This window comes from Oncorhynchus gorbuscha, linkage group LG08 (assembly GCF_021184085.1).
Source record: "Oncorhynchus gorbuscha isolate QuinsamMale2020 ecotype Even-year linkage group LG08, OgorEven_v1.0, whole genome shotgun sequence".
In the NCBI taxonomy this organism is placed as follows: Eukaryota; Metazoa; Chordata; class Actinopteri; order Salmoniformes; family Salmonidae; genus Oncorhynchus; species Oncorhynchus gorbuscha.
This window is the reverse complement of record NC_060180.1, coordinates 42,374,561-42,396,917: the sequence shown is the minus strand read 5'-3', so window position 1 is coordinate 42,396,917 and position 22,357 is coordinate 42,374,561. Positions and strand designations below refer to the sequence as shown.

At 43.9% G+C, this 22,357-nt stretch overlaps 2 protein-coding genes across 4 annotated transcripts in view; one reads left to right on the top strand and one right to left on the bottom strand.

The window, feature by feature from the left end:
- Positions 1 to 2,169, bottom strand: part of LOC124041681 (protein PRRC2A) — a 129,548-nt gene extending 127,379 nt beyond the window's left edge. The window contains exon 1 of the mRNA XM_046359548.1: positions 1,807 to 2,169. The gene's annotated coding sequence lies outside the window, so the exon portion shown is untranslated. The remainder of the gene's footprint in view (positions 1 to 1,806) is intronic.
- A 15,015-nt stretch (positions 2,170 to 17,184) lies between these two features.
- LOC124040871 (sodium/potassium-transporting ATPase subunit beta-1-interacting protein 3-like) overlaps positions 17,185 to 22,357 on the top strand; it is a 140,708-nt gene continuing 135,535 nt past the window's right edge. For all 3 annotated transcript variants that reach the window (XM_046357980.1, XM_046357978.1, XM_046357979.1), the window contains exon 1: positions 17,185 to 17,511. In XM_046357980.1, the coding sequence (XP_046213936.1) occupies positions 17,458 to 17,511 (54 nt within the window). In that variant the 5' untranslated portion in view covers positions 17,185 to 17,457. The remainder of the gene's footprint in view (positions 17,512 to 22,357) is intronic.

Below are 22,357 nucleotides of genomic sequence, written 5' to 3'. Positions count from 1 at the left end.
CACACACACACACACACACACACACACACACACACACACACACACACACACACACACACACACACACACACACACACACACACACACACACACACACACCATTACTCTGAGAATAGCTGGGAATCAATTCTCTCCCGTTGATGACTATAAATATGCATAATTTGTCCATTATGTTTTAAAAGGGAGACCCAGTCCCTTCACACCCTCTTCAAGCCAATCTACTAAACACAGGTCTTCATTTACATCTAGAACAGACAGGCTGCATCAAGCCTGGACAGGATGATGAGGTCATGACTTAAATAAAAACATCTTGATCTGCACCTCTCTCCCCTGCTGTCTTTCAGACCATTAATTAATAACATCTTGATCTGCACCTCTCTCCCCAGCTGTCTTTCAGACCATTAATTAATAACATCTTGATCTGCACCTCTCTCCCCTGCTGTCTTTCAGACCATCAATTAATAACATCTTGATCTGCACCTCTCTCCCCTGCTGTCTTTCAGACCATTAATTAATAACATCTTGATCTGCACCTCTCTCCCCTGCTGTCTTTCAGACCATTAATTAATAACATCTTGATCTGCACCTCTCTCTCCCCTGCTGTCTTTCAGACCATTAATTAATAACATCTTGATCTGCACCTCTCTCCCCAGCTGTCTTTCAGACCATTAATTAATAACATCTTGATCTGCACCTCTCTCCCCAGCTGTCTTTCAGACCTTTAATTAATAACATCTTGATCTGCACCTCTCTCCCCTGCTGTCTTTCAGACCATTAATGAATAACATCTTGATCTGCACCTCTCTCCCCTGCTGTCTTTCAGACCATTAATTAATAACATCTTGATCTGCACCTCTCTCCCCAGCTGTCTTTCAGACCATTAATTAATAACATCTTGATCTGCACCTCTCTCCCCAGCTGTCTTTCAGACCTTTAATTAATAACATCTTGATCTGCACCTCTCTCCCCAGCTGTCTTTCAGACCATTAATTAATAACATCTTGATCTGCACCTCTCTCCCCTGCTGTCTTTCAGACCTTTAATTAATAACATCTTGATCTGCACCTCTCTCCCCTGCTGTCTGTCAGACCTTTAATTAATAACATCTTGATCTGCACCTCTCTCTCCCCTGTCTGTCAGACCATTAATGAATAACATCTTGATCTGCACCTCTCTCCCCTGCTGTCTTTCAGACCATTAATTAATAACATCTTGATCTGCACCTCTCTCCCCTGCTGTCTTTCAGACCATTAATGAATAACATCTTGATCTGCACCTCTCTCCCCTGCTGTCTTTCAGACCATTAATGAATAACATCTTGATCTGCACCTCTCTCCCCTGCTGTCTGTCAGACCATTAATTGTGTGCTTCAGAACTGATGATGACGCTCCACTAACGGGGGGCATCTATTCATTCATCTTTCTGATTTAAATTGTTAAGTAGCCTACGACACATGTTCAAAAGTTCAAACTGCACTGGCCTGACCTCTAAATCAGAATTATTGTGCACTGTGTATGAATTAATGAAGTGTTAACACATTACATTTCGACCATTATCGGGGACGCGCGCAATTCCCAAAGGAAAGAAACAAGTTCCTCACATCACTGACTGATTGTCTAGAGCACTTTGCTGAGCATGAATCATTGATCAGACAGGTGGAATCGCCTAGAATACTCTGACCGCTCTCATAGTGGCCCGTCACATCACTGACGGAACACAGACAATGTTGATCAAAAGTAGACCACTAATGGAAGAGGTGTCAAACGGTATAAAAGTATATCCCCCCCCCCAAACAATTATACTCACTTAACCTCGCGGATGAATAGGAGGAGCGATGTTGGGCGGCATCCCGGTCGCTCTGTGTCTCTGCAAGCTCTTCAAATCAATTCACTTGGGACAACAAGCGCCTTGGATTTCATTCTCTGCAAAGATCCACCCCCTCACTCACTCACAACCTTCCCTGACTCTTCCGTGATTTTATTAAACGCGAAAGCAGCATGACACTGACTGTCGGTTTTGTTGTTGCTTTTTTTCTTGCGTCCGTTTTCCCGTTTCTGCTGCAGAAGGGGGCAGCTTATGTTTCTATTTCAGAGGATGCTTCTCGCCGCTTCCACAGGGGCTCGTCTCTCGGTTTCCCGTCGTGCTCCATCTGTGCTCGAGGTTTCTCGGTTACGCTGGACCATGTGATGGAGGCAGGCGTCCTACCCATTCGCTCCAACGGCCTCCTCCACTTAGCGCCCACCAACGGTCAGCCTAAGAAATAACAGGAAGAGATCTAAATAAATCATATTGAGGATATGGGGACACGTATTTCTTGATGAATATACTCACCATAATAGCCTCTATTTAGTCTAGAATATTATAATTGTAAAACATTGGAGTAACAGCCATAAGAGAGGCACTGCTGCCTGGGCTACATAATACATAAAAGTGCATGATGTGAAACATTTATGAGCGTAGGTCTATATAAGGAAACCATTCACATTGCTTGTAGCCCTCAGCAAGTTACTGGTAGTTTCCCTTTCCCTTTATACTGGGCCTTTATGGGGGATGTGCAGTGAGAGAAAGAGAGAGAAAGATAGATAGAGAGAGAGAGCGGTAGAGATAGAGATGAAGGGACAGAGAGGAAGAGAGAGAGCTTGTGCCTATCTCTGTTAAACCAGATATCTAACATAAGAGAGGAGGGACAGAGTATTGCATGCTGTCCTATATGGGAAACAAATAATTCATCTGAAGGCTCAGTTCAGTCATTGTGTAACTCTGTGTTGTTGTTTGTGTCACACTGCTTTGCTTTATCTTGGCCAGGTCGCAGTTGTAAATGAGAACTTGTTCTCAACTGGCCTACCTGGTTAAATAAAGGTGAATAAAATAAAATAAATAAATTGAAGCATGCATCAACAAGGACAAACATGCACACAATATAGCTCAATATAACCGTTGATCGGCAAAACAGTGATGTAGGGGACAGTTGGAAAAACCCTGGTGCATGAAGACTGTTAACACATGAAATATATGCTGCTCTTGAAGCTTGTATGGCCTCACAGTCACATGATGAATTGGTTGTCAGTGATCCGTGCATGCATGTATGAGTATGTGTGTGTGTTTAGGTAAATGTGCGTGTGTGTGTGTGTGTGCGTGTGTGCGTGTGTGCGTGTGTGCGTGTGTGCGTGTGTGTGTGTGTGTGTGTGCGTGCGTGCGTGCGTGCGAGAGAGAGCGAGAGCGCGCGGAAGAAAGAAAGAAAGAACGAGAAAGAGAGACTCTTAAGGAGAGAAAAGCCTCATCCCATTCTGCTTTTCAGAGCTCTTTGTGTTGTTTTTGGCTGCAAACTCTTGGGTTTCTGCTACAATGCAGGTCTCCTCAGAGCACCATGGTCCTGACTGGCCTGTCACTTTTTGTTAGTGTCTGTGGAGATGTGGGAGCGACAGTCCCCCAGGGCCTATAGGGCCAGACTGGACACACAACAGCCAGTCACACAAGTATACTGTGGCTACTAGAAGGTGTCAACCGATAGAGCTGTGACCCCGGTTCTCTGATATTGTGAGTGAGACATCTCACAGCGGAATTCACCAGAATCTCAAAGTAGCTTGAAGGAGACAGACAGGTCGAGTGGTGAATGAGGGAGGCCCTCCCATCATACTAAAAAAGATTGACTCATCTGCCCTCTGATCATTCTCCTGCCAAACTTCCTCACACTCTGTGGTGTTAGAGAACTGGGGTTACACAAGTTACATTCAGTTGTCTTTCACTTATTTGTTTAGACATCTCACAGTGGGATATGTCCAACTCCCATTACGCACCTGCTCTCTGAAGCCAAGCAGTCTCAAATCAACCCTCAGAAGCCCTGACACTGAGGACAGTACCGTAAACCCCAAGCCATTTCAAATACTTCTAGTAAGTTGAAGTAAGTCAATGAAAAGTCTTTATAACGTCAAATGTTTGTGGTACTGACTCAAAACTATATGAGATGTCACCAACTCTATTGTTTTAAGTTATGCTAACAAATTAATTGTTTTTCATATCTATATTTTTGCATGTACATTGAGTGATTGATTGATTGATTAATTTTATGCTACACAAAGATAAAGAATGTACATTTTTCTAAACGAATCAAATCATTTAGTTCGATTTTTTTGCACCCATTATTGAAGTGGCTGTTCCAGTTTAAATGGCTTAGGTCGTCTCCTCACACTGTTACTAACCCTGGCAATCACTATGAATGCAGGTTGCAGGTGAACCAAAATGTCAACTCTTTGATATCATAACTCTGGCTGGATTCCAGTAAGAATTACACATCATTTTGCAAGCCAACACATCACGTTGCAAGAAAGATCTCCAATATCCAGAGCTTGCCTTGCCATGGACGGGCTACCAAGATGAGGCCGGGGTTGAGAGTATGAGTATGAGTATGAGCATGAGTATGAGTATGAGCACCGCGGTGCTCGGCGGTCGACCTCACCGATCTTCTAGCCATCATTGATCCATTTTTCATTTTACATTGGTTTTGTCTTGTCTTCCCTACACACCTGGTTCCAATCCCATCGATTTCCTGTTGTGTATTTAACCCTCTGTTTCCCCTCATGTCCTTGTCAGAGATTGTTTGTTTTCATGCTTGTGTTATTTGTATTGGTGCGAGACGGGTCCTCGTACCCACTTTGCTCTTATTTATGTAAGATGGTTTTGGAGTTGTGTTTTGTTAAGTTATTAAACTACTCCATTCTTACCAAGTTCGATTCTCCTTCGCCCGACTTCCCTGCCACCTATACACACGCCGTGACATGCTGGAAGTCTCTCATCCTCAGTAGGCTGAGAGGTACTGAGATGGTGGACGCCATCAACCCCCGCACTCGGAGGCACGTCTTGAAATTGACCGAGCGTGCCCTGTGGAACAGGGAGAGGCACAGTCTTCCCAAAAGGGTTGCTTGATTAGAGAGAGAAAATCCAGCATTGCACCTCTAGGTATTATATTTTCCCTGTTGGGCACCAAACAGCTCTTTTTCTGATTGAGATTGAACCCTAGCTCCGAGAGGTGGTTTACAAGGGAAGTTGTGTCTCCTACCGCTTGCTACTGGGATGGAGAGCAAAGCAGGTAATTGTCTATGTGGGCAGAGACTCTCAGCTCATAGTTTCTCAGTGGTGTTAGAGCTGGCACTACACACTTGCTGGAAGTTCGGACAGCTGAAGCCCAAATGAGACAGCGAGGTATTCATAGGCTGTGCCTTGAAAAGCAAACCTCAGAAACCTCCTTATGTGAAAATAAGCATCCTGCAGGTTGATTGAGGTGAACCAGTGGCCTTGACGAAGAGAGCGAGACAGCCTGTTGAATGTAAGCATATGAACGTGAACTTCGTGAAGGTGAGGACCAATAGGGCCAGAATGGAGCGAACCTCTCCCCCTTTTTTGGGGAACCAGGAAATACCGGGAGTAGAAGCCGAGGTGCCTCTGCCGCTGGTATCACCCTGATAACCCCTTTGCTTAACAGAGAGGAGATTTCCTGCTCTAGTATGCATATCAAGTAGCCCGTTGCTAATGATTCCAAAGTTCAGTTTAAAACGGGTGATTTTAGAGCGATCTTCAGTCTGTACCCCTTCGATACTGTGGATGCGCGCCTGTTCCCTACTCTGCTGGCGAGTCGATAGAGTCGCAGGTTGATAGACTCTTGCTCACTAGAGGCACCATAGCGCCGTCTGGTGGTGATGGAGTGAGTCTCCTTTTAATTGTATTTTTACTCTCAGTCCTTGGCATGGGGCTTTTTTATTGAAAAGGGCAGTGTTGCACCACTGGAACATGGGGACAGGACATTAGTCTTCCTGCCCGTCCGGCTGCTTGAACTAGAACTGGGGGGAGAGCCATGACCCTCGACGGTAGAGTGGATTCCCTCTGTTTTCCATAAGAGCGAACGCATGAAAGTGGGTTGCTGCAGAAAGGGAAGGTTTTTTGGAGAACAGATGTGCCTCTCCCCGACAGTTGTGGGGGGGGGGTTGTGCTCTACCCAAGGGAGGCAGGCCAGAACACGTGGTGAACTGCCCCTCCCTGCCGCAGTGGGCCCCTAGGTCGGTCACCCCTTCTTCCTTGCAGGGGAATCAAACAGGCATAGATCTAGATGACCTATGATGACCATGACCTAGATTTAGATGACCTATGATGACCATGATGACCATGACCTAGATCTAGATGACCTATGATGACCATGACCTAGATCTAGATCTAGATGACCTATGATGACCATGACTTAGACCTAGATGACCTATAATGACCATGACCTAGATCTAGATGACCTATGATGACCATGATGACCATGACCTAGATCTAGATGACCTATGATGACCATGACCTAGATCTAGAGCTAGATGACCTATGATGACCATGACTTAGACCTAGATGACCTATAATGACCATGACCTAGATCTAGATGACCTATGATGACCATGACCTAGATCTAGATGACCTATGATGACCATGACCTAGATCTAGATGACCTATGATGACCATGACCTAGATCTCGATGACCTATGATGACCATGACCTAGATCTAGATGACCTATGATGACCATGACCTAGATCTAGATGACCTATGATGACCATGACCTAGATCTAGATGACCTATGATGACCATGACCTAGATCTAGATGACCTATGATGACCATGACCTAGATCTAGATGACCTATGATGACCATGACCTAGATCTAGATGACCTATGATGACCATGACCTAGATCTAGATGACCTATGATGACCATGACCTAGATGACCTATGATGACCATGACCTAGATCTAGATGACCTATGATGACCATGACCTAGATCTAGGACCGTTTCCTCCACTGTCAGCCCTTGTTAGGGCTCTGTGATTTCAATGCCTGCAGTGTCGCTGGGGGCTTCAAGTGGAAAGCCCTGGTGCCAGTGAATTGCCCTCTCCTTGACATGACAAGACTTTGATGTTGAGATGGTTGACCAGTAACAGCTCGACCACTGGTGGCTTGTCGAGGCCCTCCGTGTCCTTGGAATTCGTGTTGACAAAAAGTCTGATTTGGACCTTGCCAGTCAAAGGTTTATCCCAATTGCGTCTGGCTTCCGCCACGCAAGCTGGAACAGCTGGGAGGAGTTGCAGACATTAATGATCGAATATCTGTGATCTGCCATTGATGCCCCGCTAAGGGCTGAAGAGGGCCAAGGGGCTTGCACTTCCTTGTCATCTTCCTTCTCCGCTGCCTGGATGAGGTCGTTCAAACCATTCCATGGTCCTCGTCAAGGACGAGGTCCCCTTCCCTTTCCCCCTTCTCCGGGGCCAAGCCCTGGAAAAGTGAGTGAAGGTCCTCGGGTAGCCATCCATGAGGTTAGCCCATGAGTTAAGAATGGGAGAAGACAAACCACTTTGGGATGCTCTGTGTCTCTAGTGGAGGGTGTTAGCAGCGAAAAACAACACAATGGATGCATGACTAGGGGCCGGTCAGTCTAGTCAAACCTGCACAGGGTTGAACTAAACAGGAGCGCAAACTAGTAATTCTAACCTTCCAGGTAGTAAAAGTGGTCAGTAGGATAGCTAGCCTTGCGGCGAACTAGCCAGGTTAGCTAAGCCGCGCAGCCAAGATAGGCAAGTCTCTGCAGCTAGCTACAACAGGAGATGAAATCAAGAAAAGTGTGAAGCAAATTCTTTACCCGAAGCAAAACATTTTCCTTTCGGTAAGGTCACCCAACACAGACAAGAGCTGATAACCCTGCGCTCAGCGTCGTAACCTCAACAGCACATCTGTGATACGAACAGGTAAACGGGGAAACAGATGAAGTTGCTGAGGAGAGCTGAGTAGAACTCTTCTGCGAGGAAGAGAAGGAGAATGATCAGAGGGCAGGTGAATGGCTCTTTGGTATGAGGGGAGGGGCTTCATCATTCACCACTCGACCTGTCTGTCTCAGACAGACGAGTATGATTGGTCCTTCGAGCTACTTAGAGATCCTGATAAATGATAAATAGATGTTGAAAGGAATAATAGGAAGAGAGGCTCTATTAGTTGTCTTAAAGCCAGATTGGCTGATAGGATGGTGTAGAGCCCACAACCACACACAGACGGACAGTTATTGGTCTATTATAATCAGATGTGGGCCAAAAGTTCCATCCCACCTGAATAGGCTGAAAGGCATTTCTTTCAAACAGCTCTTACTCAAAAAGGGCATTTTTCTCATTTTTACAATTTCAGTGTTATTTTGACCTCATGGTGTGGAAATATCATGAAAAAACAACAGGAAATCCCATTTTTAACTGCACTGCCCCTTTAATTACCTAATAGAGCTCAACCACTGACGCTATCCATGCTATGAGCAGAGTTCTGGATTGTGATGTATGTTTGGAGTCATCGTATTGACTCATTGTGTTGATTGTCAGTATTCTGAAAATACTGAACAAAACACCCACTGCCCCCAAAATACCAACCATATATATTCGAGAGATAGAGAGAGAGAGAGAGAGAGAGAGAGAGAGAGAGAGAGAGAGAGAGAGAGAGAGAGAGAGAGAGAGAGAGAGAGAGTGTCACGCCTTGGTCATTGTATCTTGTGTTTTTGTTATATGTTTGGGTAGGCCAGGGTGTGTCATGGGTTTATATGTTGTATTTCGTATTGGGGTTTGTATTAATTGGGAGTGTGTATTATTAGGGGTGTGTCTAGTTAGGCTTGGCTGCCTGAGGCGATTCCTAATTGGAGTCAGCTGATTCTCGTTGTCTCGGATTGGGAACCGTATTTAGGTAGTCTGAGTGCGCGTTGTATTTCGTGGGTGATTGTACCTGTCTCTGTGTTAGTCACCAGATAGGCTGTAATTAGTTTCACTCCTTTGTTGTTTTCTTCTTCAGTTATTTCATATACGCATTATCTTCATTAAAAGTCATGAGTAACCTACACGCTGCATTTCGGTCTGACTCTCTTCAAACAACAGATGAATTTCGTTACAGAGAGAGAGAGAGAGAGAGAGAGAGAGAGAGAGAGAGAGAGAGAGAGAGAGCTTTTGAGGGAATGAGTGTGTGATGAAATGAGAAGTGAAATGTTCCCTTGCTCAGTGGGCAGAGGTGTAAAATATTTATCACTCTTGTGCAGAGGCAAGGTGGGAACCTGCCATGGCAAACATAACCAGCCAGCAAGGCCTCTGAAAGAGACCGCTCTTAAAAGATGTTCTATTATGGGTCAGACCACAACCAGACAGAGCAGGACGGAATGCCAAGGTGGAGGAGAAGGAGGAAGAGGACAGCAGGGTTTTCTATTGAGAATGGAAGGATAAGGGAGGAGGAGGAGGGGTAGGAAGAGGAGGAGGAAGAGGACAACAGGGTATAGATTGAGAATGGAAGGATAATGGTCAGGGTTAAGATGGAGCAGGAGGAGGAAGAGGAGGAAGAGGACAGCAGGGTATAGATTGAGAATGGAAGGATGATGGTCAGGGTTAAGATGGAGGAGGACAGCAGGGTAAAGATTGAGAATGGAAGGATGATGGTCAGGGTTAAGATGGAGGAGGAGGAGGAGGAGGAGGAGCAGGAGGATAGATTGAGAATGGAAGGACAAGGGAGAAGGAGGAGGAGGATGAAGAGGAGGGGGAGAAGGTATTATGCTGGTGAATGAGGACCCAAAAGCGACTTAACGAAAACAGAGTCTTTATTCCAGTATATGACAAAAATAATAATCCTGGATATATCAAGGAGAAAACAAAACAGGTTAAACTGAAATCCACTGGAGGTAGGAGGACTGACTGGAGACTCGACCAAGACTGCAGGTTGCTTCGGGAGGCACCGACCGAGGACTAAGACACCTGCTCACATGCAGCATCTGAAGAAGATAAAAGGCCATGCTGGCTCAGGGTTAAGGCCTGGGCCCTAGGACCATGTCCCAGGACTACCTGACATGAGGACTCCTTGCTGTCCCCAGTCCACCTGGCCATGCTCCTGCTCCAGTTTCAACTGTTCTGCCTTACTAGATTCAGACCATGGGTCATTTATGAACATTTGAACATCTTGGTCACGTTCTGTTATAATCTCCACCCGGACAGCCAGAAGAGGACTGGCCACCCCACAGATGCTGAGAATGGAGGACCTGAGCCCTGGACCGTGCCCCAGGACTACCTGACATGATGGCTCCTTGCTGTCCCCAGTCCACCTGACTGTGCTGCTGCTCCAGTTTCAACTGTTCTGCCTTATTATTATTTGACCATGCTGGTCATTTATGAATTTGAACATCTTGGTCATTTTCTGTTATAATCTCTACCCGGCACAGCCAGAGAGGACTGGCCACCCCACATAGCCCGGTTCCTCTCTAGGTTTCTTCCTAGGTTTTGGCCTTTCTAGGGAGTTTTTCCTAGCCACCGTGCTTTTACACCTGCATTGTTTGCTGTTTGGGGTTTTAGGCTGGGTTTCTGTACAGCACTTTGAGATATCAGCTGATGTACGAAGGGCTATATAAATAAATTTGATTTGATTTGACAGGGCGAGACAAGGACACAGAACAGCGAACATCATACAAGGATCCGACAAGGACAGAAGCGGAAAACAGAGGGAGAAATAGTGGCTCTAATCAGAGGGGAAAATAGGGGACAGGTGTGAAAAGAGTAAATGAGGTAGTAGGAGAATGAGGAACAGCTGGGAGCAGGAACGGAACGATAGGGAGAGAGAGCGAGAGAGGGAGAGAGGGAGGGGAAGAGAGGGATAGAAAGAGGGAAAGAACCTAATAAGACCAGCAGAGGGAAACGAATAGAAGGGACGCACAGAGACAAGACATGATAACCAATGACAAAACATGACAGAAGGAGGACAGCAGGGTATAGATTGACAATGGAAGGATAAGGGTCAGGGTTAAGTTGGAGGTGGAGGAGGAGGAGGAAGAGGAGGAGGAGGAAGAGGACAACAGGGTATAGATTGAGAATGGAAGGATAATGGTCAGGGTTAAGATGGAGCAGGAGGAGGAAGAGGAGGAAGAGGACAGCAGGGTATAGATTGAGAATGGAAGGATGATGGTCAGGGTTAAGATGGAGGAAGAGGAGGAGGAGGAGGAGAGCAGGAGGATAGATTGAGAATGGAAGGACAAGGGAGAATGAGGAGGAGGATGAAGAGGAGGGGGAGAAGGAGGACAGCAGGGTATAGATTGACAATGGAAGGATAAGGGTCAGGGTTAAGTTGGAGGTGGAGGAGGAGGAGGAGGAGGAGGAGGACAGCAGAGTATAGATTGAGAACGGAAGGAGAAGAGTCAGGGTTAAGGTGGAGGAGGAGGAGGAGGAGGACAGCAGAGTATAGATTGAGAATGGAAGGAGAAGAGTCAGGGTTAAGGTGGAGGAGGAGGAGGAGGAGGAGGACAGAAGAGTATAGATTGAGAATGGAAGGAGAAGAGTCAGGGTTAAGGTGGAGGAGGAGGAGGAGGACAGCAGAGTATAGATTGAGAATGGAAAGAGAAGGGTCAGGGTTAAGGTAGAGGAGGAGGAGGAGGAGGAGGAGGACAGCAGAGTATAGACTGAGAATGGAAGGAGAAGGGTCATGGTTAAGGTGGTGGAGGAGGAGGAGGAGGAGAAGGAGGACAGCAGGAATCCTGATGGCCTTTGCCTTCAGTGCAGATAAGAGGTGGATTTACAGCAGTGCGTTCATGGAGTGCGTGGGTCGAAGTGAGTAGATTGAGAATGGAAGGATGATGGTCAGGGTTAAGGTGGAGGAGGAAGGAGGAGGAGGACAGCAGGGTATCGATTGAGAATGGAAGGAGAAGGGTCAGGGTTAAGGTGGAGGAGGAGGAGGAGGAGGAGAGTAGGAGGATTGAGGATGGAAGGAGAAGGGGACAGCAGGATAGATTGAGAAGGAGGAGGAGGAGGAGGAGTAAGAGGCCAGCAGGATATAGATTGAGAATGGAAGGATGATGGTCAGGGTTAAGATGGAGGAGGAGGAGAGCAGGAGGATAGATTGAGAATGGAAGGACAAGGGAGAAGGAGGAGGAGGATGAAGAGGAGGGGGAGAAGGAGGACAGCAGGGTATAGATTGACAATGGAAGATAAGGGTCAGGGTTAAGTTGGAGGTGGAGGAGGAGGAGGAGTAAGAGGTCAGCAGGGTATAGATTGAGAATGGAAGGAGAAGAGTCAGGGTTAAGGTGGAGGAGGAGTAGGAGGAGGACAGCAGGGTATAGATTGAGAATGGAAGGATGATGGTCAGGGTTAAGGTGGTGGAGGAGGAGGAGGAGGAGGAGGAGGAGGAGGAGGAGGAGGAGGACAGCAGGGTATAGATTGAGAATGGAAGGAGAAGAGTCAGGGTTAAGGTGGAGGAGGAGGAGGAGGAGGACAGCAGGGTATAGATTGAGAATGAAAGGAGAAGGGTCAGGGTTAAGGTGGAGGAGGAGGAGGAGGAGGAGGAGGAGGAGGAGGAGGAGGAGGAGGAGGAGGAAGCAGGGTATAGATTGAGAATGGAAGGAGAAGGGCCAGGGTTAAGGTGGAGGAGGAGGAGGAGGAGGACAGCAGGACTCCTGATGGCCGTTGCCTTCAGTGCAGATAAGAGGTGGATTTACAGCAGTGCGTTCATGGAGTGTGTGGGTTGGAGTGAGTAGTGGTTATTCCTGTTATGGCTGAGATGTGTTTACTATTACTGTTAGTAGTAGTTTCTCTTAGTACTCTCTGTATGTTATTACTGGGTTATATTACATGTTCAAGTAACATTTTTCTTTATATTTAGACAGTTATTTTCTATACAGTTACTGTTATTTAATTTCTAGTTTTTCATTATTGATCTTTTTCTGTATATTCGCACCATTTCCATTTTCATACCCCTGCTATGCAATGAAGTTTGCTCTGAGTGTTAACTCTCTGTGAGGTTGTTATTTCTTATTTCTTTGTCCGACAAAGGTTTTCAGTGAGTCACAGACCAGTCACATAGGAGGATATTCCCTCACAAAGTGGTCCTTCGAGCCGGATTTGTGGTTTACCGACACTGTGATGGCAACCTCTGGAGAGTACACACAGAGCTTGCCTTTTTGCCCTTCTGCGGTCCAGAGCAGGAGACTAATCTCAGCCTTTATGCAGTATTACCCTTTAGATTATGTTTCTTTGGCACTGAGGACACCTCCCCACACGGATTATGCCCCCTGTTATTGTCCAACAGATGGAGGACGGGCAGCTGCCGACAGCGAGGAGGGTCAGGAGCATTCAATTAAATATCTTTGTATTAAATATCTTCGTATTATATACCCTGCTGTCCTATCTTCCCAGGTTTCCAGGGCTTCCTCTCACAGGCTGGTGAGCTTGAACAAGGACATGCACCTGCAAGTGTAGCTGCGGCCACAGAATAATGAGTAATGGCAAGGACTGTATATATAAATAGTAGGCTATTGCACAGCAAATCACAAGAGCAAGGACTGTATTTAAATATATAGGACATAGGAAGTAGTAAACAGTGACTAATCATTGCAAACAACATCAGTAGTAACATAATAATAACAGGAATGAGAACTACATAGAATACTGCCATTCTATAACATATTGCAATGATAAGACTTTATTTACGCATCCCACCCACTTTCTCAGACTGGAAAAACACTTTTCGGGCCAGGCTAATACTTACAGCTTGAGAGAGCATGCAATGGACCTGACTGGCCAGGGCTGGGCTAGCTAGGAGCGTCTGACCAATCACAGGATGCATGCTCAGTGCATCGGCAGAGTGTGGGGTGCATAGGGACAGTCTGATTGGCTGAATTAGTCCTAACGTGCCCTGGCAGGGGGATTCTGTAACACCTGCTATCATTGGGGTTTTTCAAAATTGCAGCCAACTTTAAAGGCGAGTCAAGACTGACTGACCTAAAAATCACCTTGCATCTTAAATAACTACTCAATTTAATTTGTTGATCAATCAGTCAGTCACAATTTACCCATGATTACAGCAAATTTGAGATCAGAATGTTCACATCAGCAGTGCTAAATGAAAATGATTTGTCACCCACAAACAGTAATAAACTAACACTAAACTAACAACCCTAAAGTGTTGGTCCCTAACACCATGGGTGTTGCAAATTCCGACTTAAATGAACACTTTATTAGAGTTGATGTGGTTACACTTTTTTACATTAAGGAATAATGTAGTGTGAAGGTATTTTTGGGGGGTGGGGGTAACATCGTGGGTTGTAAAGCGGTATTTGCATATTTCCCAGCATTCCTTTCAAGTGAATGTGAGAGAAACCCACCCATGACTGTGTTTGTCAGTGGCAGACACATGGTTGTTGAGTTGATTAATGACTTGTATAACAATTGATTGCCTATGTGAATGTGTTTGAGGAAAAAGTAAACCAATTATGACAGTATTACACTGTTCTACATAGTTGAATTATGCCAACTGAGAAAAATGGCTTTAAAGTTGTTTTTGTTAGCTAGACAATTCTTTCATCTTATTATGAAATTATTTTTGTGCATGTCAACTATAACCATTGATATGACCCTTAAAATGTAGACACTGCACTCTGCCTTTGTATGGCCTTAAACAACGACATGGTTAATGCAAAGTGCAGTATCTACAATCTCAATGTGTTTATCCAACTTGTTGTTTTTCCATCTACATTCCAACTTTATCTCATGGTTTAATGTGTTTTCATGTTTTGAATATTGTGTTGTAGTAACCCTGAAGCATATTTTCACATTTTGTTGGACAGCAAATAAACTTGAAAGCGATCTTCTCAAATAACACTTCATTTATACACCACATGTGGTGGACATTTCAATCCAACTTGTGTTAAACCCACTAGAATCAACACTCAGAATCAACACTTTTGACCTTTATCACTGAGATTTTCACACTAGCAAATTTGCTGTTATACATAACGGTGTTGATCCTCTCAGAGGTAGGCGTTGTCTGCAAGATCCACGGCAACGGCCTACCTCACAAGGTAAGGTAGCGTTTCCCAAACGATGTCCTGGGGACCTCAAGGGATCCACATGTTGTTTTTTGCCCTCATTATCAAGCTTTGATTATTTGACTCAGCTGTGTAGTGCTAGGATAAAAACCAAATGTACACCCCTTGGTATAGGAAAAACTGGGGCCTAGAGACTATGTTCATAAACACGGTCAAAAAAAGTCCTCTAATTGTGCAGTATTTTTATGGTCAGTAACATTAACTGCACCTACAGTGGAAAGTATTCAGACCCCTTGATTTTTCCCCCACATTTTGTTACGTTAAAACCTTAATCTAAAATTAATAAAATCATTTTAGAGTAAGGGTTTTTCTTTATTTGGACTTTTTTCTAATATTGAAGACATCAAAACTATGAAATAACACATATGGAGTCGTGTAGTAACCAAAAAAGTGTTGAACAAATCAAAATATATTTTATCTTGGGATTCTTCAAAGTAGACAACATTTGCCTTGATGACCAAGTTGTAGCGTCATACCCAAGAAGACTCGAGGCTGTAATCGCTGCCAAAGGTTCTGCAACAAAGTACAGAGTAAAGGGTCTGAATACTTATGTAAATGTAATATTTAAGTTGAAATGTTTTTGATATATTAGCAAAAATTCAGACAACCTGTGTTTGCTTTGTAATTATGGGGTATTGGGTGTAGATTGATGAGGAAAAACAACAATTTAATCACTTTTAGAATAAGGCTGTAACATAACAAAATCTGGAAAAGTCAAGGGGTCTGAATACTTTCTGAATGTACTGTATGTGAAAATATTTCACTCATTAACCCAAATTTAAATCTACGGAGCTTTCTGTCACTTCTCTTCTCACTCTCTTCTCTATACAGTGTATATAGAGCCCAGGGAGGAAAAATACCCAATTGTCATATTTGATTAAAAGTAAAGATACCTTAATAGAAAATGACTCAAGTAAATGTGAAAGTCACCCAGTAAAATATTTATAGAGTAAAAGTATTTGGTTTTAAATATACTTAAGAATCAAAAGTACATGTAATTGCTAAAATATACTTAAGTATCAAAAGTAAAAATACAAATACTTTCAAATTCCTTATATTAAGCAAACTAGATGGGGACGTATATATATATATATATATATATATATATATATATATATATATATATATATATATATATATATATATATATATATATATATATTTATAACGGAAAGCCTTGGGCCTGCTGTTCAAGATCGAGTCTCCAGTTTGTCCTCGTCATTTCGAGTGACCAAAACTCACAATTTACAAACAAAGCATGTGTGTTTCGTGAGTCCTCCAGATCAGAGGCAGTAGGGATGACCAGGGCCGTTGTCTTGATAAGAGTTAAGAATTTGACCCTTTTCCTGTCTTTGCTCAGAATTATAAATGTAATGAGTACTTTTGGGTGTCAAGGAAAATGTATGGAGCAAAACGTAAATAATTTTCTTTGGGAATGTAGTGAAGTAAAACTAAAAGTTGTCAACAATATAAATAGTAAAGTAAAGGACAACTACCCCTCAAAACTAATTTAAAGTATTTTTCTTAAGTACTTTACACCACTGATGGAGCATTACAGTCTATGGAGCCTATTGTCATACAGTCTATTACCACTTAGTCTTCTACTAGTGGATGTATATAGCTTCATTCATCACTGAATATTTTATGATGCATTTGATTGCATTTACCTTTCGGGTGGGGTGACTTGTCAGTTGTTTATCAACCCACATGAGTTTAACCCTATACACATTTGGTAAATAGTCAGCAGTTTCTTTACAATACAGAATAAGATGAATAATTCAAGGCACAATATTTTCTTAGCGCTCATCAGAAGAAATACAAGAAGATGATGGAAGGCGTTCACAGCGCTGTTGCTGAGTGTGTAATTGTGTCAAATGACCAGCGGGTGGCGCCTAAGCTCCGTCATCAAGGTTTTGGTCTCATCTCCCAGTTGCTCTCACGAGTGGTGCAATTCAGTAGCTGACACTGCTAATAATGTACTTTTAGGTTTGACCCATACCAGAATTTATAATTATTTTGGTAAATAAATCCTTAAAAGGTTCAAGCAAAATATCCCGCTCTTCAAATGTTAAGTAGTATGTTATATTAAAAAATATCCTACATATTTGGCATAATTGTGTACTCAGTTCAACAGGTTATGAAAATAGTTCCAATGATTGAAAATGGTGTTTTAAACTCTGGAAAAGGGACCAGGTGAGAACACAGATTAGTGCCACAGTGTACCGTTAGTTTGTTGACGCCCTCGACTAGCCCCTTCCACCTCCCCCTTTTTATACTCTGCACACACACACACACACATGCACACGCACCGGCGTGAAATCCAACTACTCAACTCGAAAGCTAGCGGTAGAATCAACCCAAGCCACCCTTTCATACACAAAGCAATTATTGGGGGACATAACAGGCATGGGGTGCCGGAGCCTGCAGCGTACCTACGCAGTTTTCAAAGTGGACCGAGCTTGAAGCCATTCCTTGTATTTAAAGGTATCCGGATATCCAGTGACCCAGTGTAGACCGTTCTACGGACATTTCCTTGCTGTTTCTCGAGTGATATTTTGTTTTTGGCACAATGGGGTGCTGCAGCGGCCGATGCACGCTCATCTTTCTCTGCTCGATTCAGCTGGTGAGTGGTGGCCCGTTCCCTCTGTAGCCTAATACGAGAAGTGTCATTTGCCCTGTTTCTTATGTTTGTTTAGAAATTGGAAATCGGTTTTGGGTGAAACACACATTTCTTTGAAATAATTTTTGTCATTTTGCTTGGAACACTGGCCAATTTTACTACCGGTGCTTTCGTGTGTGAATGTATCAGTCTAGTTATAATGCTAACTTATAGAGTATACATGTAACTATTTGCGTCAAGTGTTATGTGCCCAAACTAACCTACACCTGTAGCACGCTGTTTTGTTCGTTCACCCTGTCCGTTACACGAGGATAGGCTACTCTGCGATTTATGAGGGACATATGGTAAGACGGAAGAGTGGTGCGAGCATTCCGCACTGCACGCCCTGAACCAGAAGATACAGTATGTGGTTCTCCTAGTCCTATAGTGGGCAGCCACCGGGCACTTTTACAAAGACATGTTCACACACCTCTGCTTATTTTACTGGAGCCTACAGGTGTGTACTGCGATCCAATATTTGTGCGGTGACCATTGACACAGTGGCCTATTGGTGTTTTGTGCAACACCAGCACCATTGTGTCTTCTCAGCTAAAGTCATTCATGTGTGGCAGATCAGAGTACATCCATCAAACCACTTTCACACAGTGAGTTAGTGTGTGTGATCCTACCTCAGTGAAAATAAATAAACATGATAGTTTTGTAGGCAAGCTTCCTTCTGTCCCAGAAGCACCATGGGAACCTGTGATCCACAATGCAAAAGGGCATCAGCAAGTTGAAAGCTGCTGGAACGAGGTTGTTACCTGGTTGTGATCAGTGGAGTGTGAGACGTGACATTTTACACAGAGTAGCTGTGAACTTGTTGTTAGTGCCCCCTCCCCATTCTGAATGTTGTAATCTCTCTCTCTCTCTCTCTCTCTCTCTCTCTCTCTCTCTCTCTCTCTCTCTCTCTCTCTCTCTCTCTCTCTCTCTCTCTCTCTCTCTCTCTCTCTCTCTCTCTCTCTCTCTTTCTCTCTCTCTCTCTCGCTGTCAATCTCAAATCAATTCAAAGGGCGCTATTGGCATGGGACACATGTTTACATTACCAAAGCAAGTGAAATAGATTATAAACAAAAGTTAAATAAACAATCAGAAATGAACAGTAAACATTACACTCACAAAAGTTTCAAAAGAATAGATACATTTCAAATGTCATATTATGGCCATGTATAGTGTTATAACAATGTGCAATTCACTGGTTTCCCTTTTCTTGTGGCAACAGGTCTTGCTGCTGTGTGATGGCACAGTGTGGTATTTCACCCAATAGATATGTGATTTTATCAAAATTGGTTTTGTTTTCTAATTCTTTGAGTCTGTGTAATCTGAGGGTTAAATGTGTCTCTAATATGTTCATACATTTGGAAGGAGGTTAGGAAGTGCAGCTCAGTTTCCACCTCAATTTGTGGGCAGTGAGCACATTGCCTGTCTTCTCTTGAGAGCCAGGTCTGCCTTCTTACGGCGGCATTTCTCAATGGCAAGGCTAAAAGTTTATTTTTTCCATATATAGATACATCATATGTGTTTTAGTCAAATCTTCTGTATCATCCAAATGCTCTTTAGCAAACTTCAGACGGGCCTGGACATGTACTGGCTTAAGCAGGGGACACGTCTGGCACTGCAGGATTTGAGTCCCTGGCGGCGTAGTGTGTTACTGATGGTAGGCTTTGTTACTTTGGTCCCAGCTCTCTGCAGGTCACTCACTAGGTCCCCCGTGTGGTTCTGGGATTTTTGCTCACCATTCTTGTGATTATTTTGACCCCACGGGGTGAGATCTTGCGTGGAGCCCCAGATCGAGGGAGATTATCAGTGGTCTTGTATGTCTTCCATTTCCTAATAATTGCTCCCACAGTTGATTTCTTCAAACCAAGCTGCTTACCTATTGCAGATTCAGTCTTCCCAGCCTGGTGCAGGTCTACAATTTGGTTTCTGGTGTCCTTTGTCAGCTCTTTGGTCTTGGCCATAGTGGAATTTGGAGTGTGACTGTTTGAGGTTGTGGACAGGTGTCTTTTATACTGATAACAAGTTCAAACAGGTGCCAGTAATACAGATAACGAGTGGAGGACAGAGGAGCCTCCTAAAGAAGAGGTTCCAGGTCTGTGAAAGACAGAAATCTTGCAATGTGATTTTATTTTGTTTTCTTCTCATTTGTCAAATCAAATCAAATTGTATTTGTCACACATGGTTAGCAGATGTTAATGTGAGTGTAGCGAAATGCTTGTGGTTCTAGTTCCGACAATACAGTAATAACCAACGAGTAATCTAACTAACAATTCCAAAACTACTACCTTATACACACAAGTGTAAAGGGATGAAGAATATGTACATAAAGATATATGAATGAGTGATGGTACAGAGCGGCATAGGCAAGATGCAGTAGATGGTATCGAGTACAGTATATACATATGAGATGAGTATGTAAACAAAGTGGCATAGTTTAGTGGCTAGTGATACATGTATTACATAAAGATGCAGTAGATGATATAGAGTACAGTATATACGTATACATATGAGATGAATAATGTAGGGTATGTAAACATTATATTAAGTAGCATTGTTTAAAGTGGCTAGTGATATATTTTACATCAATTCCCATCAATTCCCATTATTAAAGTGGCTGGAGTTGAGTCAGTGTGTTGGCAGCAGCCACTCAATGTTAGTGGTGGCTGTTTAACAGTCTGATGGCCTTGAGATTGAAAAACAGCTTCTGTCTCTCGGTCCCAGCTTTGATGCACCTGTACTGACCTCGCCTTCTGGATGATAGCGGGGTGAACAGGCAGTGGCTCGGGTGGTTGTTGTCCTTGATGATCTTTATGGCCTTCCTGTGACATCGGGTGGTGTAGGTGTCCTGGAGAGCATTACGGTTGTGGTGGAGCAGTTGCCGTACCAGGCGGTGATACAGCCCGACAGGATGCTCTTGATTGTGCATCTGTAGAAGTTTGAGTGCTTTTGGTGACAAGCTGAATTTCTTCAGCCTTCTGAGGTTGAAGAGGCGCTGCTGCACCTTCTTCACGATGCTGTCTGTGTGGGTGGATCAATTCAGTTTGTCTGTGATGTGTACGCCGAGGAACTTAAAACTTACTACCCTCTCCACTACTGTTCCATCGATGTGGATAGGGGGGTGTTCCCTCTGCTGTTTCCTGAAGTCCACAATCATCTCCTTAGTTTTGTTGACGTTGAGTGTGAGGTTATTTTACTGACACCATACTCCGAGGGCCATCACCTCCTCCCTGTAGGCAGTCTCGTCGTTGTTGGTAATCAAGCCTACTACTGTTGTGTTGTCCGCAAACTTGATGATTGAGTTGGAGGCGTGCATGGCTGTGCAGTCGTGGGTGAACAGGGAGTACAGGAGAGGGCTCAGAACGCATCCTTGTGGGCGGCCCGTCAGGAAGTCCAGTACCCAGTTGCACGGGGCCGGGTCGAGACCCAGGCTCTCGAGCTTGATGATGAGTTTGCAGGGTTCTATGGTGTTAAATACTGAGCTGTAGTCAATGAACAACATTCTCACATAGGTATTCTGTAACGTCGTTCGTCTGTTGTATGAAGAGAGTCAGACCGAAATGCAGCGTGTAGGTTACTCATGACTTTAATGAAGATAAATGCGGTACATGAAATAACTGAAGAAAAACAACAAACGGAACGTGAACTAATTGAAGCCTATCTGGTGACTAACACAGAGACAGGTACAATCACCCACAAAATACAACGCGCACTCAGGCTACCTAAATACGGTTCCCAATCCGAGACAACGAGAAACAGCTGACTCCAATTGAGAATCGCCTCAGGCAGCCAAGCCTAACTAGACACACCCCTAATCATACACAATCCCAATTAATACAAACCCCAATACGAAATACAACATATATAAACCCATGTCACACCCTGGCCTACCCAAACATATAACAAAAACACAAGATACAATGACCAAGGCGTGACATATTCCTCTTGTCCAGATGGGTTAGGGCAGTGTGCAGTGTGGTTGAGATTGCATCGTCTGTGGACCTATTTGGGCGGTAAGCAAATTGGAGTGGGCCTAGGGTGTCAGGTAGGGTGGAGGTGATATGGTCCTTGACTATGGTCCTTGACTAGTCTCTCAAAGCACTTCATGATGACGGAAGTGAGTGCTTGGGAACAAGAACAACGGTGGCCCTCTAGAAGCATCTGGGAACTGCAGACTGGGATATGGATTGATTGAATATGTCTGTAAACACACCAGTAAACACACCAGCCGTCATAGTTGAAGTGTACCTATGATGTAAATTACAGGCCTCATCTTTGTAAGTGGGAGAACTTGCGCAATTGGTGGCTGAGTAAATACTTTTTTGCCCCACTGTATATGCACTGAGCTTGTCTGATTTTTTTAAAGCGAACTATTTGATGAAATAATTAAGATACACAAATGACTCAATGCATACGTGTCATGTAATTGATTTGATTGTGCCGGGCCTGGCTCGGAGTTGCTGTTCTCTGTTAAAAAAAAAGACAGCGAGTGATTTTGTGCTGCATCAAGCACCACAGAACAACAGTGTGTCACACGCTGTCCGTGTTGCTGAAGCTGCAACATAATTACAGCCATTTCTGATTGACAAGTTATGTTACCAAAATCTCTGCTTTGTTTAGGTTAAACATTCCCTATTCCTTCAACCCTTGCTCTCTACGTGATACATGTAAGCATCACGTGCACTTGAACAATAGGGCCTGACCTATATTTAGCATATCATAATCACATCAATATATTGGTTATATCAAACTCTGAACAACGTAACATGTGACATAAAAATCTATGCAGAAGACATGACAATAAACTCAAAATGGG